Source organism: Haliotis rubra, unplaced genomic scaffold, assembly GCF_003918875.1.
Source record: "Haliotis rubra isolate DU_JTF1 unplaced genomic scaffold, ASM391887v1 Scf69, whole genome shotgun sequence".
In the NCBI taxonomy this organism is placed as follows: Eukaryota; Metazoa; Mollusca; class Gastropoda; order Lepetellida; family Haliotidae; genus Haliotis; species Haliotis rubra.
The window spans coordinates 1,421,700-1,446,154 of NW_025767401.1; the positions used below are offsets into that span (position 1 = coordinate 1,421,700).

The following is a 24,455-nucleotide window of genomic DNA, read 5'->3' on the forward strand; positions in this document are numbered from 1 at the left end:
TAATAATACTTTCCATCGACAGTATTTCCAATAACTGATGTTTCTAGCCACCCCTAGTACTGACACAGTCCATCACTTAGGTAGGGCTCTGACGGGTACTTGAGTACCCGGCTACGGGTTGGGTACGGCAGGACTCAAGTCCAAATTCCAGGACTCGAGTACCCGACAAAGGGAGATAGCTCTAAACTAAACTTGACGCATGGCCATGATGATTTGCGTTAGAGACCTCAGACCTTTAAGCCTTGTTAATCCCAGTTATGTCGTACCATGTCCAAAGATCCTCCATGATTACCTTATGAAGGAATATGACGACACCAAAACTCTGACAACAGATATGTGGACCACCTGTGCCACCCACAGTTACATCACCGATATTGGTTAAATGAAATGTGCTTAAATAAATGTGTGTGTTTTGTTTTGGGTTCTCTGCATTGTGGGTTGAACCTCATTGTTACCCCAGTCTCAAAGCTTTTCAAACCCTTGATTTTGTGTATTCATAACCACGTGTTGCGACATGTGACGCTATACTTCACATGAACCGGTTTCTGCTATGCTGTGTGCCAGTGCTCAGTTGAGTAATGTGGCTGTGCATAGACCGATGCTAGTCAAATAAGTCAATGCTATTAGGTTTGTGTTTCGTCAAATTGATAACCACACGTTTTAAGGAAAGATTCCGTGTAAGTTTTCAATTCAATACATACGTTATAACTTATAAGTGCAGCATTTTTTGGTGAAATTCCATTGAAAACTACCTAAACAGACACACGTAGCTCTCACTAAAATTTATATTCTAATTTTCGGGTACTTGAGTCCGAGTCAAGTTTTATCCCCCAGGGACTCGAGTCCGATTTTTGCTACCCATCAGAGCCCTACACTTAGGTTTACAAATTGAAGCCACTCCTTGTACACATTTAACACAAGAAGTATTTCTATGGAAAAAAAAATCTGCATAGTGTTTCTGAAATAGTTATGGGTGTAATTATCTCCTTGAGGGTTATTAGCAGTATATATATCAGGATATAAAAAGGTCATGCGACAACATGTATTATAGTTTGTTGATGTTTGACAGAAACATTGTAGTTGATATAGGTGGGGCTTGTCTGTTGTAAACATACAAGTCTGAATCTAGCTTCAAATCATCTTAGATTTTATTCTTTTTGATTGACACATCATGAAAGATAAGTATGACTCTACTTATGTTGAAATGGACACGGCTTTCTGTTCTAATTCCTGTGCTAAATCATGCTGAGCCTGCACAAGTAAACTTTACTATGTCTATTAAACAGATCACAGAATTAATCTGAAGACCACAACAAAATGTTAAGAACTATATCATTTAACACAATTAAATGCTGTGTATTATCATTTCTGTTTTCCATTCAGATCACGTAGAATAATTCACCAGTGCCTCAACTTTTGTCATTTAGTGAGTGAGTTAGGTTTTATGCTGCTTTTAGCAATATTTCAGCAATATCATAGCAGTGGACACCAGAAAATGGGCTTTACACGTTGTACCCATGTGGGGAATTGAACCTGGGTCTTCGGCATGCCGAGTGACTGCTTTAATCACTAGGCTACCCCACCCCTGGATTTGTCATTTAGATGCAGATAGTTAAGGTACTGGGTTTTCACATTAGAACAAGGAATTCTCCAGTCAGCAGACCTTAATGTTATAAGGGGGCAGTGGGGTAGCCAAGTGGTTAAAGCGTTCGTTTGTCACACTGAAGACCCGGGTTCGATTCCCCACATGGGTACATCATGTGTTTATTTTCGGGTGTTATTGAGTATTTGAAGCATGGGAATTCATTTGGAACCGACAGCATCACATGATGTTTATCAACATTGTAAACACAAAAGTAAACCGAAAGGTGCACACATGTGTTTTGTGTCTGCTCTCATTGACATCGAGTACGGGTACAGCAGTGAAATGTCATCAGCCGGCTGTTTTGGCTGTCTCCCATGGTAGCATCTGGAACTGCTCATTTGTGACGTCATTCGGACTTTACGTCACAATATGATTTGAATGACGTCATCACAGCTGACGACGTAACAATACAATGGTGTGACCGATGTTTGTATGTATTAATATGCAGCAAATTTCCGGGAATCGAATACCATTTGATCATGATTTTCACCCAATCAGATTAAATAACACAGTGACTTTTGGTTTACAATGTGTGAAGCCCATTTCTGGTGTCCCCTACCATGATATTGCTGGAATATTGCTAAAAGCGGCTTAAAACCATACTCACATACTCGCATAATGTTTACAAACCACAGCTTTTAGGTCTCTAGATTCACATAGTATATACCTTTGGTAATTCTAAGTTAGAACTGGTCTCAAGCAACCTATGCTTGTTGTAGGAGGCAACTAATGAATCTGATATTAGCTCAGTGACATGTTTGTTTCGTGACATTCAGCCTTGATTCATGTGTCATTGCTCATAATATCAATCACTGGATTGTCTAGTCTAGACTTTTTATCTACAGTTAATGAGTGTTTGACTGTAAATAATTGGTGAATTGTACAAAACAAAATTTCATGGCATTAACTAACTGAAAAAGTGCCTGGGTTGATTTTGTTTCATTGAAACCGGACAGACTAGGATGTTGCTCATTATATTATTCAAGCACTATTTCTTGTCAAGGCTTCATTATTCCTAGGCTGTTGTTAAATGGCTGTAATTCTGGTAAATGGTTTAAATGAATGATCCGGGAAAAAAATAGTGTTCGTGAAATTTCAGACAGAATATTTGACACTGATGTCAGCCTCTGAACGATCATACTTCAAGCAGTAATGCTGAGTGAGGAAATGTTTTCAGCGTCCCCCCCAAAAAAGAATTCCCAAATTGGCATCAGGACCTACAGACTGAAGAACCTTTGGGCCTTGACTAAACTCTTCAGGCCCTCAAAACACTCTGCAATGTATTGTGACAATAGATTGACATATGAATTCACTGCAAGCCACTAGAACCCATACAAATTTGAAACCACAGGCTCAACACAGGTCTGCTGGCCACAAGGATATGAACAGGTGTTTTGGATTTCTTATAATAAAAAACTTGACATTTTAGAATCTGCAGTCAGAAGCACTGTTACTTGTCTTGATGCCACCCCAAGAAAAGAGTGATCAGTGATTTAGATGGGCCAAAATTTGCACAGGAACAAATTTTTGGGGGATAGACAACTACCTTATTGCAATGGATGCAATGTTTTGGTTTAGATGATCAAGTTGCCTATCAATAAACAATCATTCCTGTTCATCTTAACAGCTTCTAAAAGTGTCATATAAGTGGTATAACTTCTCAGCACAATTGGAATCAGAAACCTGCCCAGAAGGTAACTGTTATACCACACAGGGTTGTTGTGCCTGCTGGTGAGAAGTCGTCTATTCCTGATTTCAATAGTTGTACAAATTGAAACGACTTTGCTCATCCCAACATTAACACTAGACCACCAGGAGAGCATTTTTGGTTTTTACTGGTCTTTGAAGGAAATAATGAATATTCTAGGCTTGGACCAGCGTTTGTCTCAGAGACAGATATCAGGTAGGACGTGACACATGTGTAAGTATTCACATCTCAGATTGGTTACGTACCTTTTCTGCATGAATCATTAATCTTACTAAAAGTTTACTTTTGTCCATGAACATTTCTTTGGTACATAAGGACTGGGCAGTGGCTAGTGTTTGTCAACCAGTGTAATCAGCTTAAATCATGACTGATTGTTAGTTTGAAAAAGCCACATAACTACTGATAATGAAGAGATGTGGAGCAGCAGTAGTGAGAGATGAAAGATGTAAGTGATACAAGATATTTATTGTTCAAACGTTCCATGTAGAAACAGTGACAATATTCTATGAACTACATAAACAAGATATATAATACGTCAGAGTAACACTACATATACTAACACAAATGTGTATAATGAGTATTAATGACCTCGGACAATCTAGAGATCTAGATTTGTTTGAAGTTGTATATATGGTTACAGATTATTTCTATTCTATCTGGTTCATTATTTGTAAACAGGAGGCTAAATTTGTCTGTGGTGGTAAGACTTTGAAAGTAATTAATTTGAGAGGATAGGGAATTAAATAAGGAGTGTCTTGCATCTGAATATTTACTACTAGACATGAAATAGTGCTGTTTATCCTCAAGGACTGAGCACTGATCACAGAGACGGTCCTCCAAAGGTGTAGGTGGTCTTGTTCTTCTACCCAATTCAAATTTTAGTCTCTGATCACTCAGTCTTAGTTTTGTGCATGAACCAAATGAGCTATTTCAATAATCAGTCATTTCAGGGTCGAAATCTGAGACTATTATTATTTAACATCTAGTGTCAGTTAGTGCCTTGTGGACTTGGACTTTTGCCATTAAGTCTGTAAAGGAGGCTATAGCAGACTGTTTTTGTGGTTTTGTGAAGATACATTTTAATTTCAAGCCCAGAAATGTCCCTGTTTGAGCACAGCATTCAGTTTACCTTGTTATCTAAATTATTTTTCAATCACAGGATCCAATTAGTTTAATTTCTGCTCATATTAATCCATGGTCATGATGGGGAAACTTGTTCTTTGTTATCAGACCTCTGCACAAGCTCCTCACAGTGATGGCCCATTTGTGGAGCTTTCCATACTATCGTTACCATCGGTCACAGTTCCCCACTGTGACGTGGCCTCAGCCATGCTTAAAGTTGAACACACAAACTACTGACTGTTATATTATTATACTGCAATACTGCAGATGAGTTTCAAGTACTTTTCCCAAAATTACATTATTTTATTGTATCAATTTGAATTTCTGTTTCATTTAAGTTTTCATGTAATTGGTTTAGTAATCTTGTAGAGGGAAGTTGGGTGCTTTCCATTTGCAATCTCAAACCAATCTGAATAAACAAACAAAACATAAATTCATCATGGAATTAGTAAATCACTCATAAAGCTTTCAACATTCACTGTGTTAACATTCTTAAAGTCATACACCAAACTATAAATGTCACCACATTTGGGGTTAGAGGGCAAATTAAAGATTCTTTTAATGGCTGCTCAACACTGCTGTCAGCAATAGTACTGAAAGTGTAACGAAGGTGTCACGCACTGGCAAGGAGCTTGAAGTCGGCAGTACCAAGGGAGACAACCCAGTAATTAGGCTGCCTTGTAATGAAACAGAACAATACCCACTTGATGTAACAATCCCCGAAGAATGAACACACAGTTATGTGCGTTAGATTCAGCCAAATGTTTGTTCTTGTTTTTGACCTCAACCAAACCCACCAAGGGATGCTCCTATAATATAATGGACTTCTCATACAGGTGAAACTACAAAGTACAATGAACTGTACATTGCTGACAGTAGCATACATGATACATACATTCTTGTATCATGAAACATGTTTTTTACTTAATGAAGTAATATATTTCCCGTGCCCTGTAAGCGTTACTGATTTGACATCCAAGAAAGGATAAAAAATATTTTGTCCTTTGCTCTTACTTGCGATGACTCAAGAGACTATTCTGTAATAAAGTGACTTTATTTAATTGTTTAATATAGCTAAAAAAACCTTTTTCACTTCATGGCCTTTGTGCTCTTGAGGTACTGCATGTATCAATAATGATAATATATCAAGACAAAACTTGTATTGTGACCTTCCATATCCTTGTACCCCTACTAATATTTCCTGTGAATGATATTTGTTTAGAAATTTGTTTCATTTGTCTATTTTTATTATGTGAGAAATATTTCAAGACCCTGATCTATTGCTCATTTTTTAAATATAGAATTATAAATATTATGCAGAGCTACAGATAACTTTTTGGGTCATTGATTATGTACTCGCTTTTGTTCATTTCAATTGGGTATCCTAATTTGCCTTTGAGTAACCAAATAAATTGTACTCACCTCACTCAAACTCAATTGGGTATTTTGCCATTTTCCATTAATTTTAAAAATATAATAAAGTTTAAATGTTAGTGCTTGTTATTTATATTTGATCTGTAATATGAGAAACAATAAGAAAGACTGCAATGTCCTGAAATAGAACCTCTCAGTATACCTCAGTTATTTTATCTATCCACCTTTACGCAAGCTAAGATTTCACATTTTTGTGTGTACGCATGTAAGATCACATTTATTGAGTATTTACCAAAATTCAAGGGTACTTGTACGCAATAGACTTAATAGGAATTGAGTTTTCGCATAAATATTTGCGTAATTTACGCAGATACGCAGCTTATCTGTGCCTCTGATTATGCTATGCCTTTTCATCAGCTTTGACATTTTGAGAACAGTGAGTATGTATGTGTGTTATGTCAATACAATATATGTATTTTCCAGTCTGAGACTAATTGACCACTTGGGGACTCCAGTAACGAATGTTTCCAAATGTGGAGATTTGTTGATTGGGTGGTCTGAATTGGTAATTGTGGGATACAACTTCAATCACCTGATGTCTGGTCCAGATTCTATTATCTACAGGGTGCCATCATATACATTTGTAAGAGCATTGTTATAATGTCAGTTAAAAATTGAAGCAATCTTGTTTTTGAACGACCCATGACATAATAAACTCTTGCTCTTAAGAACATGACATAATATGTACCTAGTACTCAATGCCTGAAGGGGCGGTGGGGTAGTCTTGTGGTTAAAGCGTTCGCTCGTCACGCCGAAGACCCGGGTTCGATTCCCTACATGGGTACAATGCGTGAAGGCCATTTCTGGTGTCCCCAGCCGTGATATTGCTGGAATATTGCTTAAAGCGGCATAAAACAGAACTCACTCACTCAATGCCTGAAGTCAGAGCCTATTTATGAGGATCAAGTGATTATAATGTGTCATTTTTGTGTCACTGTGCCCTGGCAGCATGGATTGATGCTCATGCAGTCAACCACCGGTTCAGTCACTTATAGGCAGCCATGATTGAAAAGTTGAACAGTGCCCAAATTGAAGGGGCACCAAGAGTCCCTATAAAAGGCTTCTATATTACTTGCACCTAATGATCGACCAAATCTCTGTCATTAACACTAGGTCGTGATATAATGCCTTGACCTTCACTCCTAATTATGATGGCTGCAGAATAGGAATATTCACCTTCTTGTACATATCAGAAAAATTCATCTAATCTGAGAGAAGGGATTTCATCTACATCATCATTAACCCCAATTGTTTCTGTGTTTTTTCCAGTAAGCGGTGATCTTGGTGGCACCTCACTGCCAGTGATAATGCCTGTTGCTGCCTCCCAGAAGGACTCACAAATTGTGCAATACCACCAGCTTCTCCCCAAGCCACCCTCCTGCCATGCTGGCCATATTACCTCAAACTTTGTACCCAGTCCAGAGAACCTTTGTGGCGCCGAGTCGGTGGCACTGATGCCCGAAGGCGCCAGTCAGTTGGCCAGTCTGTCTGCTGCAGTATCCGGGGTAGGGGAGAGTCAAGGTCACTACATCAGCACCCACAGCCCCCCTATACTCAACCTCAGTCCCAACCTTAGCCCCACAGAACCACAGAGAACATCACCCTTCTATGATCTTCGAGAAAGCACTCGAAGACGCAGTATTCAAGGTAGGAGTCATTGTCATTGAAAATGTCAGCATTGAATTTCCTCACTTGTCATGTCCTAGGATCTTACATACATCATATGGCGAGGAGAGAAAAGAATTTTATTGACAAGAGAACTGAATGTAAGCTTATAGCAATGGATGTTGGCAAAACTTTTTGTACAGCAATGTATTGAAATATATATGGAGAAGCTGTAGACTTTATGGACTAGTCTATTTTGAGTTTAAACATAGCTAAAGATTACATACATGTTTTTACAAATAGGTATCTTTGTATGTTTTTTTCACATTAAATCTGTTCTACTTAGTAGAGCCTTGTAAAGTTGATAAGCTCAATTCTGGAAATGCCACGAGTAAGTTCCACTAACACCATGTGCACTGATTTTCATAGAATGTTGTAGGTTGTTAACTGTAACTTGTGGAAAAACATGCCTTCAATAAAGTAAATGGATATTGAGGATTAGCTCTGTCTTAAAATGAAAGCTTAAAATTCTGATGATTGACCACATTGACTATAATATTCTTGTCTTGTGATGTTGCAAATTTGGCGTCTTCACTGACAAAGTTGATTTCTCTTGTTCATTCACGCAAAGTCATCCAATGTTGTTTTCTTACCACCACAAAAAAAGCTTGTCAAAAGTGTAACCTGTAGATAGTCCGATCCCTTTCTACAGACCTTTTTTGGGGGGTCTTCAAAATTCGGCTTATCTAAGGTCATATATGGTGTATAATGAGAAAAAGAGATATTTAGATACATAATTTTAAAGTAAAATGGCAATTATTACATTTCAAGAATTTGATTTGGGACAATGAAGGATTTGTGTTGGTCATGAAAATATTCTAAAAGTTATTGACACATGAGATTATTTTTAGTTATATTTTTTTATCAACATTTTGTGTGTTGACCAACATTCTGTCTGTTGACCGGCATACCTGTTTGAATATGGTGAATAGTTCTCAAATTACATAATATTTTTTTGATACAGACACTATGTTTTAACAATGTGATTGGCGTATAAGACCCATTTTGATTGGCATGTAACACCTAAGCTCGGTTTTATTCTTAACATTTCAACCAAGTTACATTTAACGTAGTTTATTCCATAACCAGTAAAGAAAATAATAGTAAAAGTGGCTTACTTAAAGTTTACTTCAAGTTCAACTGTCAGCTGTCTCATGATTTGCTTCCAGTGTTGATGTCACTGACCTCAGGGTTATGTGCGAGGCCCAATTTCCTGACATTTTATGGTAATCCAGTAGATTAAACAAGAAAATAGTTCCACATTTGGCTACTTTTAAAAGTATTCAAAACTCGACTTAGGATGTTGAACCCAAAATTATAATGTGATGTCATGTATGTCAGTCTTTAAAAGTTTTAAGTTGGAGCAGTTGTGCAAGTATATTATGACAGTAATGGGTTATCAAATTTATGAAGTAGTCTCTCTATATATATCTCTGTTAGTTATTCTTCCAGGGAACGTAATGGGTTAATTCTAAAATATCTTTCATCTTCCTATTTTGACATTGATGTTGAAATGTAAAGTTGAATGATTTTGCTTTTATAACTACAATTTTCATTAAATCTAGGTCCTTTGATGCAGTAGGTCATATTTAGATCAGAGGTTCAAGTGATCACATGATAAAGTATAAATGTGAATAATATTTGGCACAAACGAAACAAGGAAATATCCGAAGATTTTCGAGTGTTACGAAGTTTTCCGAATGCAAGTCAAAATACCGGTTTTTGGTCAGCGTATCGCAATACGATCGTTTTCACGTCTGAACAGGTTAATACCGGTAAACCGGTTATATTGCGCAGCCCTAACAGTTATTAAGTGATTTAAATATCGATTGATTTAGATTGTGATATGTGAATTAATAATGTGGATATGGAATTAATGATGTGATATAGATTAGTGAATTAATTGTTGAAGTCCTGGTCTCGTATAGTTCAATATGGCTGTTGATAGTACTGATATTAATCACGTCTAATCGATTGCCAAGTTGTTGGAACAATGTTCAGGTAATGGAGTAGTATTTTGGGACTTTATCATTTTGTATCCATCATTATTTCTCATCCTTTGTATCTATTTCAGACAAGGTCACCATATATGTTACTGGCTTTTGATGAAAATTCAGTCACTGTTAACTGATTGCTTCATTCTTAGTTTGAGTAATTGTCAATTTCTTGGTGTCAGCTTGCAATCATTGGCCAACATTTTATAAAATATGCATAGGATATGATGCATAACTTGGTCATGACTAAAGAACATGAATTATGATGAATTAATCTTTGCTGGGTGGTCCACAAAGGGGACAGATGGTAAGGTTATTTGGAATTCCGTGCAGTCAACTCAAAACGCACTGATAAGTCAAGAGTGCATGGGTAACCAAGTTGTGTGAGGCACCTCAATTTGCTGAGCAGAGTTGCCTCCCTTAGGTGCATTAGAAACCTATGATTGTGGATGTCAATTCCACATTCATTCTGACAGTGTTTTTATCTTTGTCAGCGCCTTACCTTGCTCCTGGGTTTTATCCAGGTGGTAAATGTCAAAGTCAAACTCATTCACTCTTGCACCTTGTGACCATACTGAGTTCGTAATTGCTAGAATTTATGTCAGTTATCTCATCATTAGTAATTATTAGCTTTATTCATGTCAGGATTTAAAAATTGTACCTTTTGTACAATCTTAAATATGATTTAATTTCATATGTATATTACACAGAGGTCATAAAATAAACAGTGACACATTTCAGAGAAAATCTTGTGGACTTTACAAATGTTATTAACTGTGATAAATTATCCTACGTGTGCTATTTGAAATGTACTTACTATTACCTTAGTTATAATAAACTTTATTCACCAAATTTGACAAAGTGAACAAAAATTCCTCTTTATATTTTTTCTTGTAGTCGTCACGTAATGTTTTAACCTAGTACAATGTTGTAAGGTCCATGAATACAAATATTCCATTTTAACATCACAATGTGTCGTCAAAAGATTATTTCGAACCTGAGATCCTACAAATAAAAAGCGTTGTTAGAGTTTCTCAGTAATTCCCTTATAACAGTGTGTGTCTGTACACAGATGTGGTTCCTTGTGTCACGACACATGGGCGACCGTGTGTCACACGCTGACACAGATCCCTCGTTGATTGTACACACGTGTGTGACGCAGAGCCAGTTCCTGGTCAGAGGATGGGCATTGTGTGTGATTGACAGAAGAAGAAAGATGCTCGTTCGATAGAAGCTGTATCACTTGTGTATCTTTGAAAGTGAATGTTAAAAATGGATGGAGGTCCCTGTTTGGGCATGTACATATCATGATGATTGACATGTCACTGAAATAAGCATCAATACCCTACTCCTGCTATGTTCAGTGGTCCATTCACATGGTATTGTAAAGGGTGCACCTTCCTCTGTTCAATAGCAGCACAGGCTCACATAACTTCTTTAATGCCTACTCCTAGTTTTATCGACTTTGTGATGAAGAAACTGGTATTCTCATCTAACTACTTAAACACTTAAAAATCATTACTTTTCATGGACCAGCAGTCGCAAATGAGCTTTTTCTGGTATGAGATCCATTATGTGCTATGGTATCATACATAGATGTCGGCCATTATGAATTGGATGGAATTATGATATTTTTAATCAGATTTTTCTGATGAAATAAAGTGAAAGATATAGCAGAATTCATTTCTATAATATTGCCAGTAACTTGGACAAGTTATTTCTGTTTTGTCTTTTCAGCATCATCACATACATGTCCAAATTAATTATCGAATAATAAATAATCATTTGATATAGCTGTAAGGTTCACAGATCTGTAAGAGTTTTTGTAACAAAATCATCAGGTTAATGTTGATTATTAATTGTTGTTTTTTAAATTACTAATTTTAGACACTATTTTAGAGATATTCCTAATTGGCTCTATTTGGGATTGTCATCTTGGTGACATGTTTACTGAAATGAAAACTCTTTGTTATCTGGTGATTGGTCTGCATATTTTTAAGTTGGATGTGTCATATTGATGTCAGTTTTCCTGAAAACTTTACCGAATTTATGATAGTTGGGATTATTTCAAAACGACAAAGCATTCTTATCGCTTTACCTCAGGCAATTAATTGACTGAAATAGACTTCATAAAGCTGACACAGTTGTCAGACTTCAATCACTTTGATGACAGCGATGTCCTTACTACCCAGCAGTCAGTATTGACACATCATAAAGTTTCACCTAATCCCTTTATCAGCCTCACTAGATTAAACAAAATATATTTCCTGACTCGTAAAACTAAACAATACCCCAGTCTTAACATTAACTTTTGTACCAAATAATAAGCAATGTAGTCGTTGATTTAAACACCTGTTACATCACTGTTTGCCTTCCTTAATAACAGAACAATACCAGCCTGGTTGATATATGGAAGACCTAGCCTCAGGTCATCCAGTACCCCAGGGCTTTTAAGGATGAGACACGTCCCTAAGCATTGTGATATATCTATTCTTATGTCTAGCAGTGTCCTATCTATTGAGGCATGCCATGTAGACTTCATTATATAGGTGAATAAGTTTCAGGTGGTGAAGGTTACATTTAAGCTTTAAATAAAACTCTATTTTGGGCTGGGAACAAATAAGTGTTTGGGAAATTTGACAAGCGTACATTTTTGTGCTTTGAGCTATGAAAAGTTGTACAGAAGAACAATTGTGTTTGTATGCTAAGGTAGTGCTAATGGTTTGGTTAGTGCGTGTCATGTGTATTACCTGATACAAAGACCAAAAGCAGCTTACTTCATGAGAACTAAATTAGTACCATGTTAGAAGTGCTCTGTTTATCATTCACAGACCTATCCCTAATTACATCAGAAACGATGTATTTTCACTTGCAGTTCACACCCAAATCCATGATTGCTTTCGCCTATGTTTTTATGAAAACAACATTATTTCAAGGACGTTGTTGTGGAATTCTGTTCTTGATCGATAGCACTGAAAACATCGATTCTCAAAATTCGCCAACCTAAATGTCTACTCTATACAAGCATAATGTGTTTAGTGAAATCAGGTATCGTTCAATTGTCGATATGGTCTGGAAAGATCTATGTTCGCAGTGTATTTGTACAGTGTCCTTCAAAATACTTCCATTCTCCGTGGCATCACAACAAATACTACCTCGCTTAGATTTGGATAAATTATGAAAACCTTCAAAATTACATCGGGGCTGTGGGGTAGCCTAGTGGTTAAAGCGTTGGTCCAACACGCCAAAGACCCAGGTTCCATTTCCCACATGGGTACAATGTGTGATGCCCATTTCTGGTGTTGCCCGTCGTGATATTGCTGGAATATTGCTAAAAGCAGCGTAAAACCCAACTCACTCACTCAAAATTGCACCTATCACACAAAGTGTGAATAATTTGTTTTAAAATCTTTCATAAACATCAGGAATAGTCATTTTGTTTCTTCTGAATTTTGGCACATTCTGGCTTTAGGTTGGAGTTATACGACTTTTGGCAAAATCTACACAGCAGGCAGATGTAGATAAAGTGCTCAATATGAGCAGGTTTTTTTACACCCAACTCTGTTTGTGTTTGGAGTTGCCAGCCTTAAATCCAGTAACGTCAGTATTAAAATGATGGAGCAGGTGCAGTAGAAAAGGCGGAAGTGATGAAAGACTTCGACATCTTCCACTTTGGTGAAAACGATGAATATGTTGCTGACCAACTTGAAACAACCAAGGCCATTCTGGGATTCAAACACACTCTCATTTTCGGGTTTTAGTGTTGCTAAGGGACACGACTCCGCACAGAGAATTTCAACATGTTAGATGACCGTGAGATCCAGGAATTGACTTAATGCAAGGAATGGACAGTGACATGAAGAATGTTATGTGTATTTATCGTAAATAACCAATCCTTTTCTGCGGACGTTTCCTGACACGTTTTGAAAACTCAATCACTAAAAGCTTATGGAACAATAAAGTTCACAAACATGTAAGCTTTAACCTTATTTTTTTATGGTAAAAATCAGTAGAGATCTTTGTCATTATTCAGCAGTGGATTATCAGCCGACTATAATTGGCTTTGTTGTATCCAGCAAGATTGTATGATCAAGCTCAAACATTTTTCTGAATTTTACCAATAGTATCATTTTCTCAAAAGTGGTATAAACTTTGGAATCATTGTTCCTGGAAGATGCTGGTTATTTTGGCTATGGCCTTGGGCTAATGCTTCGACCCTTAACATATATAATTTTGGCTGAAACAACTCCATTCAAACTTAAAAAGAGATGGGAGATTCAGGACCTGAGGAAAATATAGACTTGCTTCATTTTGATCTTATGAATAACAAGGGCTGGGCTGAAGAGAAAATTACACGGTTCAGGGACTGTTGGACAGACTGCCTCTACATCATCGGTAATGAATAATCCTTAATGTAGATCATTACATGTCCTGCAGCCCTGACCATAGGTGGACATAAACTGATGAAGATTGATAAACTCATTACTCAAAAGTGGGTGTGGCAAGGGAGGGGCCATTGACGATCCCAGAAAGCAGATGGATAGAGGGGGAAATATTGATCGTATTGATCGGCCATTGTTAGCCCCGGTTCACGTGCGTGGAGCCACGGGTCTCGCTGAATAATCCATAACACATGTGACAGGCAGGCTGCCTACCTGAGGGGACTATAGGTCCTGTATTGAGTTCATTGATGGATTCACACGCTCAGTTTCCGTGGAAACAAAGTTTGGGCTTTACTTTGTAATATGTCTCACTATTCCTCGCTACTCATATAGGAAGAAAAAAGAATTCTAAATTCAGATGCCATTAAAGATGGTTCAATTTTGAAATTAAAACAAAAAGTTTCGCTATACATGTACTTTAGCTTTAATTTATCGTAGGACCAGCTGTTGCTTGCTTAACATTGTTCCACACTTCGATTTGTTTTTAATTTGATTAAATTACAGATGGTTTGATTTTGAAATTTAAAAACAACTCAATGTTTTGATTTGAAACTTGTTCGGAAATGTATTATGAGAAATAGAATGAAAAATGTCCAGTTAATTAACTTATGGTGTTGTGAAGTTTGTGAGTAAACCATTTTTCTTGAATGCTACAACAAACAGCAATTTGTACACAGTGTCAGTTTGATTTGAAATTTGAGGCAATTAATTGACATGGTTTAAAAAACTGATTCTCATTTCATGTATTTTTGTAGGGTGAATGTCCTTGACCACATGTAAGCTGAAGCATGGATGTATAAAGATGACTGATTGGAGAGTAGGACCTGGTCTAATTCAGAGAACTGGCCGCCCTTGTTTTATTAGACAATAATCAAGTGTACTGCATGAATCAATACATTGTATGTGTAATACACGACAGCATGTGTTACACTCTTCAACAAAGGTACCCTTTAATAGTAAAATTTACACATATGTTAAAATTAAAATTGTACTTTTGAATCAAGTTACTATTTTGAGTTAAGATTTGTTTATTAATTTGGATGGTTATGTTTTGTAGGTACAGCGCATGACACCATAAATGTGTGTTTTATGATGATCCTTATGGAGAGCTATAAAGAGATGAGAATTGTAGGACCGTTATATTATGGCCAAGTTTGATATCAGTTATTTCTGATCAGAAAGTAAATTATTCAGACAAGTCCAATATATAATTAATTATTTAGCGGTCAATGAAATTTGGTTGAAATTTATGAAAAATATAATTGAGCTATCTTGAAGACCTCTCATGAAAAATATGAATGTTTCAATTTGGAAGATATGGCTTCTTTGTATGTATATTAGGATAGTGGTATGTATTTTTCAAGCATATATTCAGGTGCAGATAAAAAGTAAATTAAAATAAACATTGTTTCATGTAAATGGTTTGGTGGCAGACAAAATGAGCATTGCCGCATAAAAGGAGGAGCAAGAAGAGTATTTTTTCCCCCTTCAGGAACAAGCTGTTTCCTGAAGTATTTCTTTTATAAACACTGGATTTAAACAGTCAATTATACCAAGCATTGTCTCCCTTCATAAGTACAGACAGAAAATATTTACTTTGTGATAATATCAGTAGAACTACACCGAAAATTGTTACTGTGTTGGTATTTTAGGAGAGGTATATATAAACATTAATATGCCCATCTGACAAAGCCATCCTTTTGTTCACAAGGTTTACAATGCAGTCGAGTGTCGTTGCTGCTGCCGTCAATACTGCATATTGATCGTGTCAGCCCTACGCCAGGCCATACCATATTCAGGGTTGGTCCGCATCTTCAGAGCTCCCAGCCTGCGTCGTCGTGCCCTAGCATGGGGGAAAATATGCCAGTTTACACCTTTATTCTGGCCAGATTGGTGGCAATGGATTCTAGGTTGTTTTATTATATCACATGATATCAATAAACCCATAAAACTAATAAACGCTGAAATAAAAATCAACCAAGGTTTTACTTGTTTAAAAACTGTAATAACATAATAAATATGTTTCCCCATTATCTTCAGTGATATAATTTTTGCTAAAAGCTCATTGGCTACTTCACACCTTTTGTCCCATTGTTTAGAGTTGTTTAGGATGCTGCCCCTAGCAACGAGATGTTACACGAGTGCATTGTCAATAATTGAAGATGATGTCATCAGCAGTGTCCATGACGTTAGTACAGAAGGTTTTATGTGACGTTTTGCCAGTAGATGGATGTTTGCCGTGAGGGACAAAGCCAAATTTCCTATTGAATGTTGATTCCAACAAAGGGTTATATGTAGAATAACCTATTGCATGTGTGGCACATGGATGTATGTTTCTTGTCAAGGCTAGGGATTTACAAAACCATTCATTAATTAACTCAGTTCCTTGCCTTTCTTTAAGTATTCATCATGTTTTTCATCGACAATAACAGTACATACAAAACTGACATGTCAGGTATTAATGCTTGTTGGTGAAATTTCTTGTTGGTATCAAAATGAAAGTCAAGGCGTCCTTGTCATTGTTTAATTATTTTTGGCTGCAAATACACTCACCTGTTCACTCACTCAACCACTCACTCACTCACCCACATACTCACGAACTCTCTTAATAATTTCCTACACAGGTGGTGGCGGCTCAATATGTCAATGTTTTGTGCTGTGAAGAACGATTTAAGCATCAGTCTTAAATCCTTGAATAAATATCTCACCATTCTCTTAATCACTCTTGTGTTGGATATGTTTGATGCTGCATGCTAATTTTGTTAAATTTGTTCACATTTTAAAGATTTAGATTGTTTTGAGGGTTTTGTGTTGTGAATTATCAGTTTTGATATTGTTTCCAAAACTGGAACATAAATTATAGTTTGTTTGAAAAAGAATCATATTGGAATTCGTGAAGGGAGACCAGGCTGGTGTCAGAAACAGCGGTTTGAACATAAGGGTTTAAAATAACTGTGTCCTACAGTTTTATTTATTGCAATAAGGAGACATGTTTCTTTCCCATATGAAGCCGTCACATAGTGCAGCAAATTATGCTGCATTACAACTAGCCCGCATATGCATATTAATAAAATATTAGCATGAAATATTGCCTTAGCTTGCACATTGACTTTCAAAATGAATGAGTTTAAAATTTGGAATATTCTTTCTTGGGTCCAGGTGAAAACCAGCTTCGCATAAACACTCTGCAGTTAATGTTCTGCTTCTATGGATTTGTCGAAATCAACTCACTGAAGAAAAAATAATACCAAAGTATAATATTTACACTGGGTGTTTACTTTGCATTTTCTGATATGATAATTTGGACTTTTTTTTCAACATCCTCTTAGAATTCAAGTATGACTTTAAATAGGTGGTTTCACACAAAGCACATGCTTGATGTATGGAACTCAACGTCCTTTTGAGAAGCCCTGAAGAGAAGCCCTGAAGAGCAGCCCATGACGTTGCAATATGATACCCTACTGCAGAATGCAGGGAGCATGCACTCTTGTCAAAGGCCCTTATTATGATGACAATAGAAAATTGGAAGTTTTGTGTGAAAAGGGATTATTAGACTTTTTTCCTAATTTTCATATTCAAAATCAATAGTGCACGTGAGAAATTCCATAGATATTTTTAAGTGATGATTTTCCCTCTTATATGAAGTAATTCTTCTGCAGTTTCACCAGTTAGCTTGTGTTGGTTGTATTTGTTAATGAATTATTGCCGTGGAGACTGCTGCTATGGAGACACCAGCGGCTTGTATTACTGCTGCTGCTGCTGTGGTGGTGGTGGTGCAGCTACCCAGGAGATGCTGTTGAAGTTGTTGCATTACTTCATTGTTGTGTTGTTCCTGTGGGGACAGTACAGCATTTTGTTGTTACTGCTAACAAATGGAGCAAAACTTTGCTAACGTTTAAAAATATTGGGGTAGAGGTTAAAGCGTTTGTTCAATCGATCAGGCTTCGATTCCCTACTTTGGTACAATATTCGTTGCTAATTTTTGGTGTCCCTGGCCTGATGTTGCTGAAATATTGATAAAAAGTGGTTTAAAACCAGATTCTCACACACTCACTCACTGATGACATGTGCCCTCCTTCATTTCCAACATCAGAATGTACATGACTGAAGCACTGCAACCTGTCTATGTTGATTTTCTTGCTTGAAATTAGATTTGTGGTGGATTTGAAGAAAATCAGCATAGAACAATAGAATCAGTGAGATTTATGGATGTGTCAGTTGAAGTAGTTGCAAACATCCATACTATTTAGCTTCCAATCCATTTTGTTTATTGTGAATAGGACACTTTTTGTGGACTGAGTGAAGACTTGGTTCAGCACTATTAGTACTTTCACACTATTGAAGAACTGGTCCCATCCTCACGGGAGGTGGTGGGGGGTACAACTTTAGAAACCCTTGGCACAAGACCATGCATGATACAAGACACTTGACACATGACACCTATTTCACGATACTTGGTAATATGTGCTAGATAATGGGTTAAGAGCAACCTTGATGCAAGATGTAGCAGGATACTTGGAGTTGGTAGTAGGTTGATGCATGTGTGTAATATGGGCAGATGAAATTCTATGGCGTTGACATAACTAAATATCCTGGGTGAGCATCAAGGTAATGTGAAGAGCGTTGGCATATCTATACTTATCTTAAAGAATTCATACAGAATGGGTACATAGTAGTGGGGACACACACACACTCTCACTCTCTCTCTCTCTCTCTCTCTCTCTCTCTCTCTCTCTCTCTCTCTCCCTCTCCCTCCCTCTCATTCTCTCTCTCTCTCTCTCTCTCATACCAATGACAGAAATATTTTCAGCAAGTGTTTTTGTCACACCCACCAGAACTGCTTTAGCTGCCTCCATTCCATCACTGGCTGCTGCAATCACCATACCATAAAAGTAGCAGTTAAACATACTACACAAAGTGTTCTTGCCGCAAAGTGCTGTGCTTTCTGTGACACAGGGTACCTTTCAATTCTCTTGTGCATGCTAGTCAGTATTAGGTTTGTGTCGGATTCCTCAAAAGTAAAATAAGTTAATGTTATTGGATTTCCTCATACAGTTCTTAGGAATCTCCCCTTGAAGAAAGTAACTGTTAATTTGATGGACAGAATCGCTTGAAGTCAAAACCCTATTTTTAAATTTAAAAAGATGCCAACTTGGTTGTTGTTTTAGGTAAAGTATGTATGTCTAACATTAAATTGCAAATAGTGCAGTCAGTGTTAAAGATTAGTTGTCTGGGTAATGTAATTTGCTGGGAAAGTGATACGCCCATGCAACTGGCATCGTCAGCCATTCAGCCTAACAGCATATAATGTTCTTCATCATTCAGCATAACCCAGCAAACATGGGGGATAATTTCCAAATTAAATAATGTCATTGGAAAGATATTTGTATTATGATCTTTTCTGGGTTGATTTATTGTTGCCAAGTTCGTACTGCTCTAAGTAGAGTAATTCAGTTAAACATTCGAAGCTAAATGGGTCATTAGTTGCACAGATGCTACAGAAATGTACCCCAGGTACGTTTCAATATATAGAAATGGACCTTTGCCAAAATCAGAATACATAACAGTACCCAGTACCCTAAGCGACGAACGAGTCCATATTCCTTAGCAGGAAACGGAAGCCCATTTATGTTGAAGTTCTGGTTCACCTGTTTCTGAGTGCATGCTGGGTAATGCTGCACATCATGGAATATAAGATTGTATGCTCACTGTGTTTGCTCACTGTAGATGCTAGTTATTGAACATATCTCGTCTAACAGTAGGACTGTTCTGATCTAGAAACATAAAATCTTCATTTTCAGTCTCAAGGAACCAGTTAAGCACATTGCACAGTGCACAATGGACTTATCATGGGTACTGTTCTGTATTCTGATTTTGGCTATGGTACATTTCTGTATACAGGAACATACCCAGGTTACATTTATGTATACAGGAACATCCCTGGGGTACATTTCTGTACACAGGAACATACCCAGGGTACATTTCTGTATACAGGAACATACCTGGGGTACATTTCTGTATACAGGAACATACCTGGGGTACATTTCTGTATACAGGAACATACCTGGGGTACATTTCTGTACACAGGAACATACCTGGGGTACATTTCTGTACACAGGAACATACCTGGGGTACATTTCTGTATACAGGAACATACCCTGGGTACATTTCTGTACACAGGAACATACCTGGGGTACATTTCTGTATACAGGAACATACCTGGGGTACATTTCTATATACAGGAACATACCCGGGGTACATTTCTGAAGTACCCTGCTGATGACCGTTTCAACAACACTGAACCTATCATGTAGTAACTTCTTGTTCCCTGGAAAGTAAGCAATATCACTTATTGTCAAAACAGACATGATTGTCCCTAGGCCGCTTTATATTTTAATGACGGGTTTTAGTCTTGTGTTTGTTACATATTCTCAAATGCTCTTTTGCAACTGTCCACTTCCTAGAAGACTCTGCTATAATTTCTTAAAATATTGGTTGGTATATTTTTCGAAAACATAAATACAGAAGGAATTTAGAAAACACCCACTGTCCTAATTTTTCTGAAACTGATACCATTTGTGATGTGTTTTATTATACTGGCCAAATCAGTCTTGCAGTTCAACATATATTTGGTTATTTTTCTATTTATTTTTTGTGCTGAACATGCACATTAATATAAAGCAGAATAAAATCTCTTGCTTTTCACGTTTATTGATGCGTTCAAGTTTATTATGAATTTGAAATGTGGAAAAAAAGACACCAAATTATTGCAACTCTACTTTGCATTCACTGAGACATGGAGTTATGGTGGTGACATTTTCCCACACTCTCAGGTCAAATTTACAAAAACCTGGTCATTTGGCTGGAGGGGTTGTTTCCCCTTTCCATTCGCCATCCCTTTTCATTGTAGTCAACACCTGCCTTTCTGAGGTCACAACCTTGTCCACTTCCTGCCTGACAACCCTTTAGGGAGAAATGGTATGGTCCATCTTTATACACAAAGAGTTCCATTTCCTGGAAGAGGGTTTGACAGCACTTGCTGAAATTACCAGCATTCTTTAACATAGATAGGTACACAGACATCTATCAGTATCAAAGTTTTAACTGTCTTTGAAGGTTCAGAATACATGAAAATCTAAGGCTTTTTAGTTTAACTTGGGTGTTAGCTTCCCCATTAGATAAAGCATTCTCAACTACCAGCCATTGCGCCATTACTTATTGAGCCCCCCAAAACTAGAGGGAATATTTTGGCTTTCTGTGTGTGCGTGCATGTAGAATATTTCCATATTTATTTAGAAAAAAATAATTGCAAATGTTCTTGTAAACATGAGCAAATTTTCACTCACAGAATACAAAATGGTGGGTCCCTTTGCCATGTTCCCCTCGCATGCTTTAATGCTGGAACAACTCTGATTTCTACTGATCCCTACTTCTTGTGCTCTGGCTGTTTGTGTTCAAGTTGTAAATCTTGCTCAGTTGCTGTGTAGTATCACAGAGCTATATTTCATCCTGAAACTCAGAAAAAGGGAATTCCAAAATGTCTTCTACAAGGATGATTGAATGCTTGCAGTTTTTCAGAGTTCAATATTGCTTGGAGGAAGTTGGCTCAACAGGACACCACAGAAGCAATGATCCTGCATAGAGTCTTAGACAAAGATCGAACACATGCACACTAGCATGTGCACAAGCATACATGTACACGCACACACACATGCACACTGCACATCATGTGTCACTCACACAGATCATGTGTGTCACTCTGTACCAGTGTGTTGTTTACTATCCTCCAAGTACGTGGTTTGAAATTACCAATTTTCTTGACTGATCGGCAGAAGGATATGAGATTGCCACTGCCATTGATTGAGTGCTGAAAGTATTAGTAAGTTGAGATTTACTAATCTATGGCTGTTTTCACTATGTGATGGCTAGCCTTAATTTGGCTTAAATTCCAACTGTTGTGTCCTTGTGCTTCGGTTCAATATCCAAACTTGGCACCATCTACAGGAACTTGGCCAGTGTGCAGAGAAGATAGACTAGATAGTATCTGGATCTGGTTTGGATGTGGTTTCTATATGAGGATGTAAGAAAGTATATTAGTTTGGATAAAACCCTATTCTTAGGGCGTGGTAATGCCCAGAATGTATTATCTTTAAATTTGGATTTTGAAAGTCTGTGCAAGCAATGCCTGTGTTTTCTTTGTTTTAAGATCATTGCACGGAAACGTCTGCTGATCAAGCAGCAGTAACACTTAGGCCATGCTAAATGAATTATTTGTTTTTCAGATTGCCTTTGTTTGTTTGAGTGAGTGAGTTGGCTTATATGCCGCTTTTAGCAGTATTCCAGCAATATCACGGTGGGCAACACCAGGAATGGGCTTCACATGTATTACCCATGTGGGGAATTGAACCCAGGCCTTCGGGCTGACCAGTGAATGCTTTAACCACTAGGCTACCCCACCGTCCCTGCTGTTGCATGTAAGTGAAGGCACAGGAGTCCATTCTTATTTCTCATTTTTTCTACATGTCCAAGGGTATAAGTTGTCATCTCTGGTGAGGCCTTAAAATAATTTCACAATGTTGTGGTTTCTGTTTACAATTGATTGCATAAGCCTGGCATTGTAGAGGTTCTATGGAGTTATGACAGATATACACCACACCAAGAGCATATCGCCTGACCTCCTCTTGACCTCTGAAGGTCATCATAAGACTGAAGTAGTTTCCTTCCAACAGGCTAATGATGTCACATAAGACATTCTTCCTTCAGAGATTTGAGTCTTGACACACAGCCTTCCTGAAGAGTTCAGATACATAATAAGCTTTACTCATCTAGCAGCTACAGCTTCCTTGACACTGACACTCACAGGATACTTCATTTGTGTATCGCATTCAGCCCAGTAAGTAACATCAGAGAGGAATGCAATGGTGGATGCCAGAGAATTTGGTGATGCTTAAATGTAATGCATGTGATAAGTATTTATATGTTTAACATGTTATGTTCATTGCGATTTCCTGCGCGTTTGCTGCTTGGAGAAGGGGGCCTGTGATGTACGTAAGGATTCCCTTCCGGTATGCTTCTTGCAGAAGGGGCAGAGTTTAGCCCAGGGGGCAGTGTACTATCATTCACATTCTCCGCTGTTCTGGGATCCACTTTGTGGGTTTGACTCCGGAATTGGCTCAGGGCCCCATTCCTCAAAGCGATCGTAGCGCTAAGATGATCGGAACTCCCATACTTTAACATAGACTTACGACTGTCATAGCACTACGATCGCTTTGAGGAACGGAGCCCTGATTGTGATTCTTGGTCTGCCTTAGTCTACCTTCACCGTACTAATGCTCACAGGTTCACCACTAAAGCTGTATATGTGTACACATGGTATTGTGCTGTGTTTCCCTCCAGCAAGATGTTGACAGTCACATGACATGTCGTGGCTGTCCAGTATGTGATCATACCTTGACATTGTAGAAAATGTGTATGATGCCCTGTGAAGTCTAGACACTATATTGATTCATCAATAAAAAGTGAGTAGCCCAGTTCTGTTCTGTCTAACTGACCTGATCCCCATTCAAAACTTGCTTATGTTGTTGGGTCAGTGGGATGTAGGCACTCTGCAGGTCATTTCTAAGCATGGTGGCAGTCATGAAGTGGTGCCATCTTTCCTCAGACAGGAGAAACATGTCTTCCTGCTCTTGACCACCAGCATTTTGCAGATTAGCTGATCTTACTGTCTATTGATTTCATGCCCTGCTGATCACAATTTAATTGACATTGAAGATATTTGCAACAGTTGATTGTATAGACCCAGTTTCAAACATGCCTAGCATCTTTCTGGTTCTTGAATCATCAAAATGACTTCTTTGAAGCTGATCAGACATATGTGCATTTTACTGTTGCAATCCTCAGAAGCAAATATTGTACTCTCTATAGTGATACACAACAATGATGTCATGCTGCATCCAAACACAAGTTGTCCACCACCTTATACACATCAAGCCCATGACTACATGCCTGTGTCCATTCATCATAAACTGAGGTCCTACAGGGGTTACCCAGTCATTGTACTGAGATATTTCAATTGCTATTTGGTGAATGATGTTTGATCCTTAGCACACTTTGAGTAGTATACTTTTGGTATTGTCCAAAACAATATGGTGTGGTATCCTGTCCTGTTGACAGTAACCTACAGTTAATGTCATCACACACAGTGTTATGATACTACATGGCTTGTTGCTGATACTACAGCATGTAGCATCTCTGGTGCAGATACAGAGCCTGATCAATGTTCGTGGATTTGGAAGTTGTTGCTTTTTGTCCTATTCCCATACCTCTAAAGCACTCTGAAGAAATATATCCCCTTTTTCACTGTTATTTTTTTCATCAATATCATTAACTGCTGACATTTTGCTTCTCTAACAATTCCAATTCCTGGTCTCCTTCATCTCGGGGGA

At 37.7% G+C, this 24,455-nt stretch overlaps 1 protein-coding gene across 1 annotated transcript in view; it reads left to right on the top strand.

Annotated features, from left to right (window-relative positions):
* The window catches only part of LOC124258355 (E3 ubiquitin-protein ligase RNF38-like), an 85,290-nt gene that overhangs the window by 8,994 nt on the left and 51,841 nt on the right, over positions 1-24,455 (top strand). Inside the window, exon 2 of the mRNA XM_046692447.1 lies at positions 7,179-7,556. Coding sequence (XP_046548403.1) covers positions 7,217-7,556 — 340 coding nt within the window. The 5' untranslated portion in view covers positions 7,179-7,216. The remainder of the gene's footprint in view (positions 1-7,178; positions 7,557-24,455) is intronic.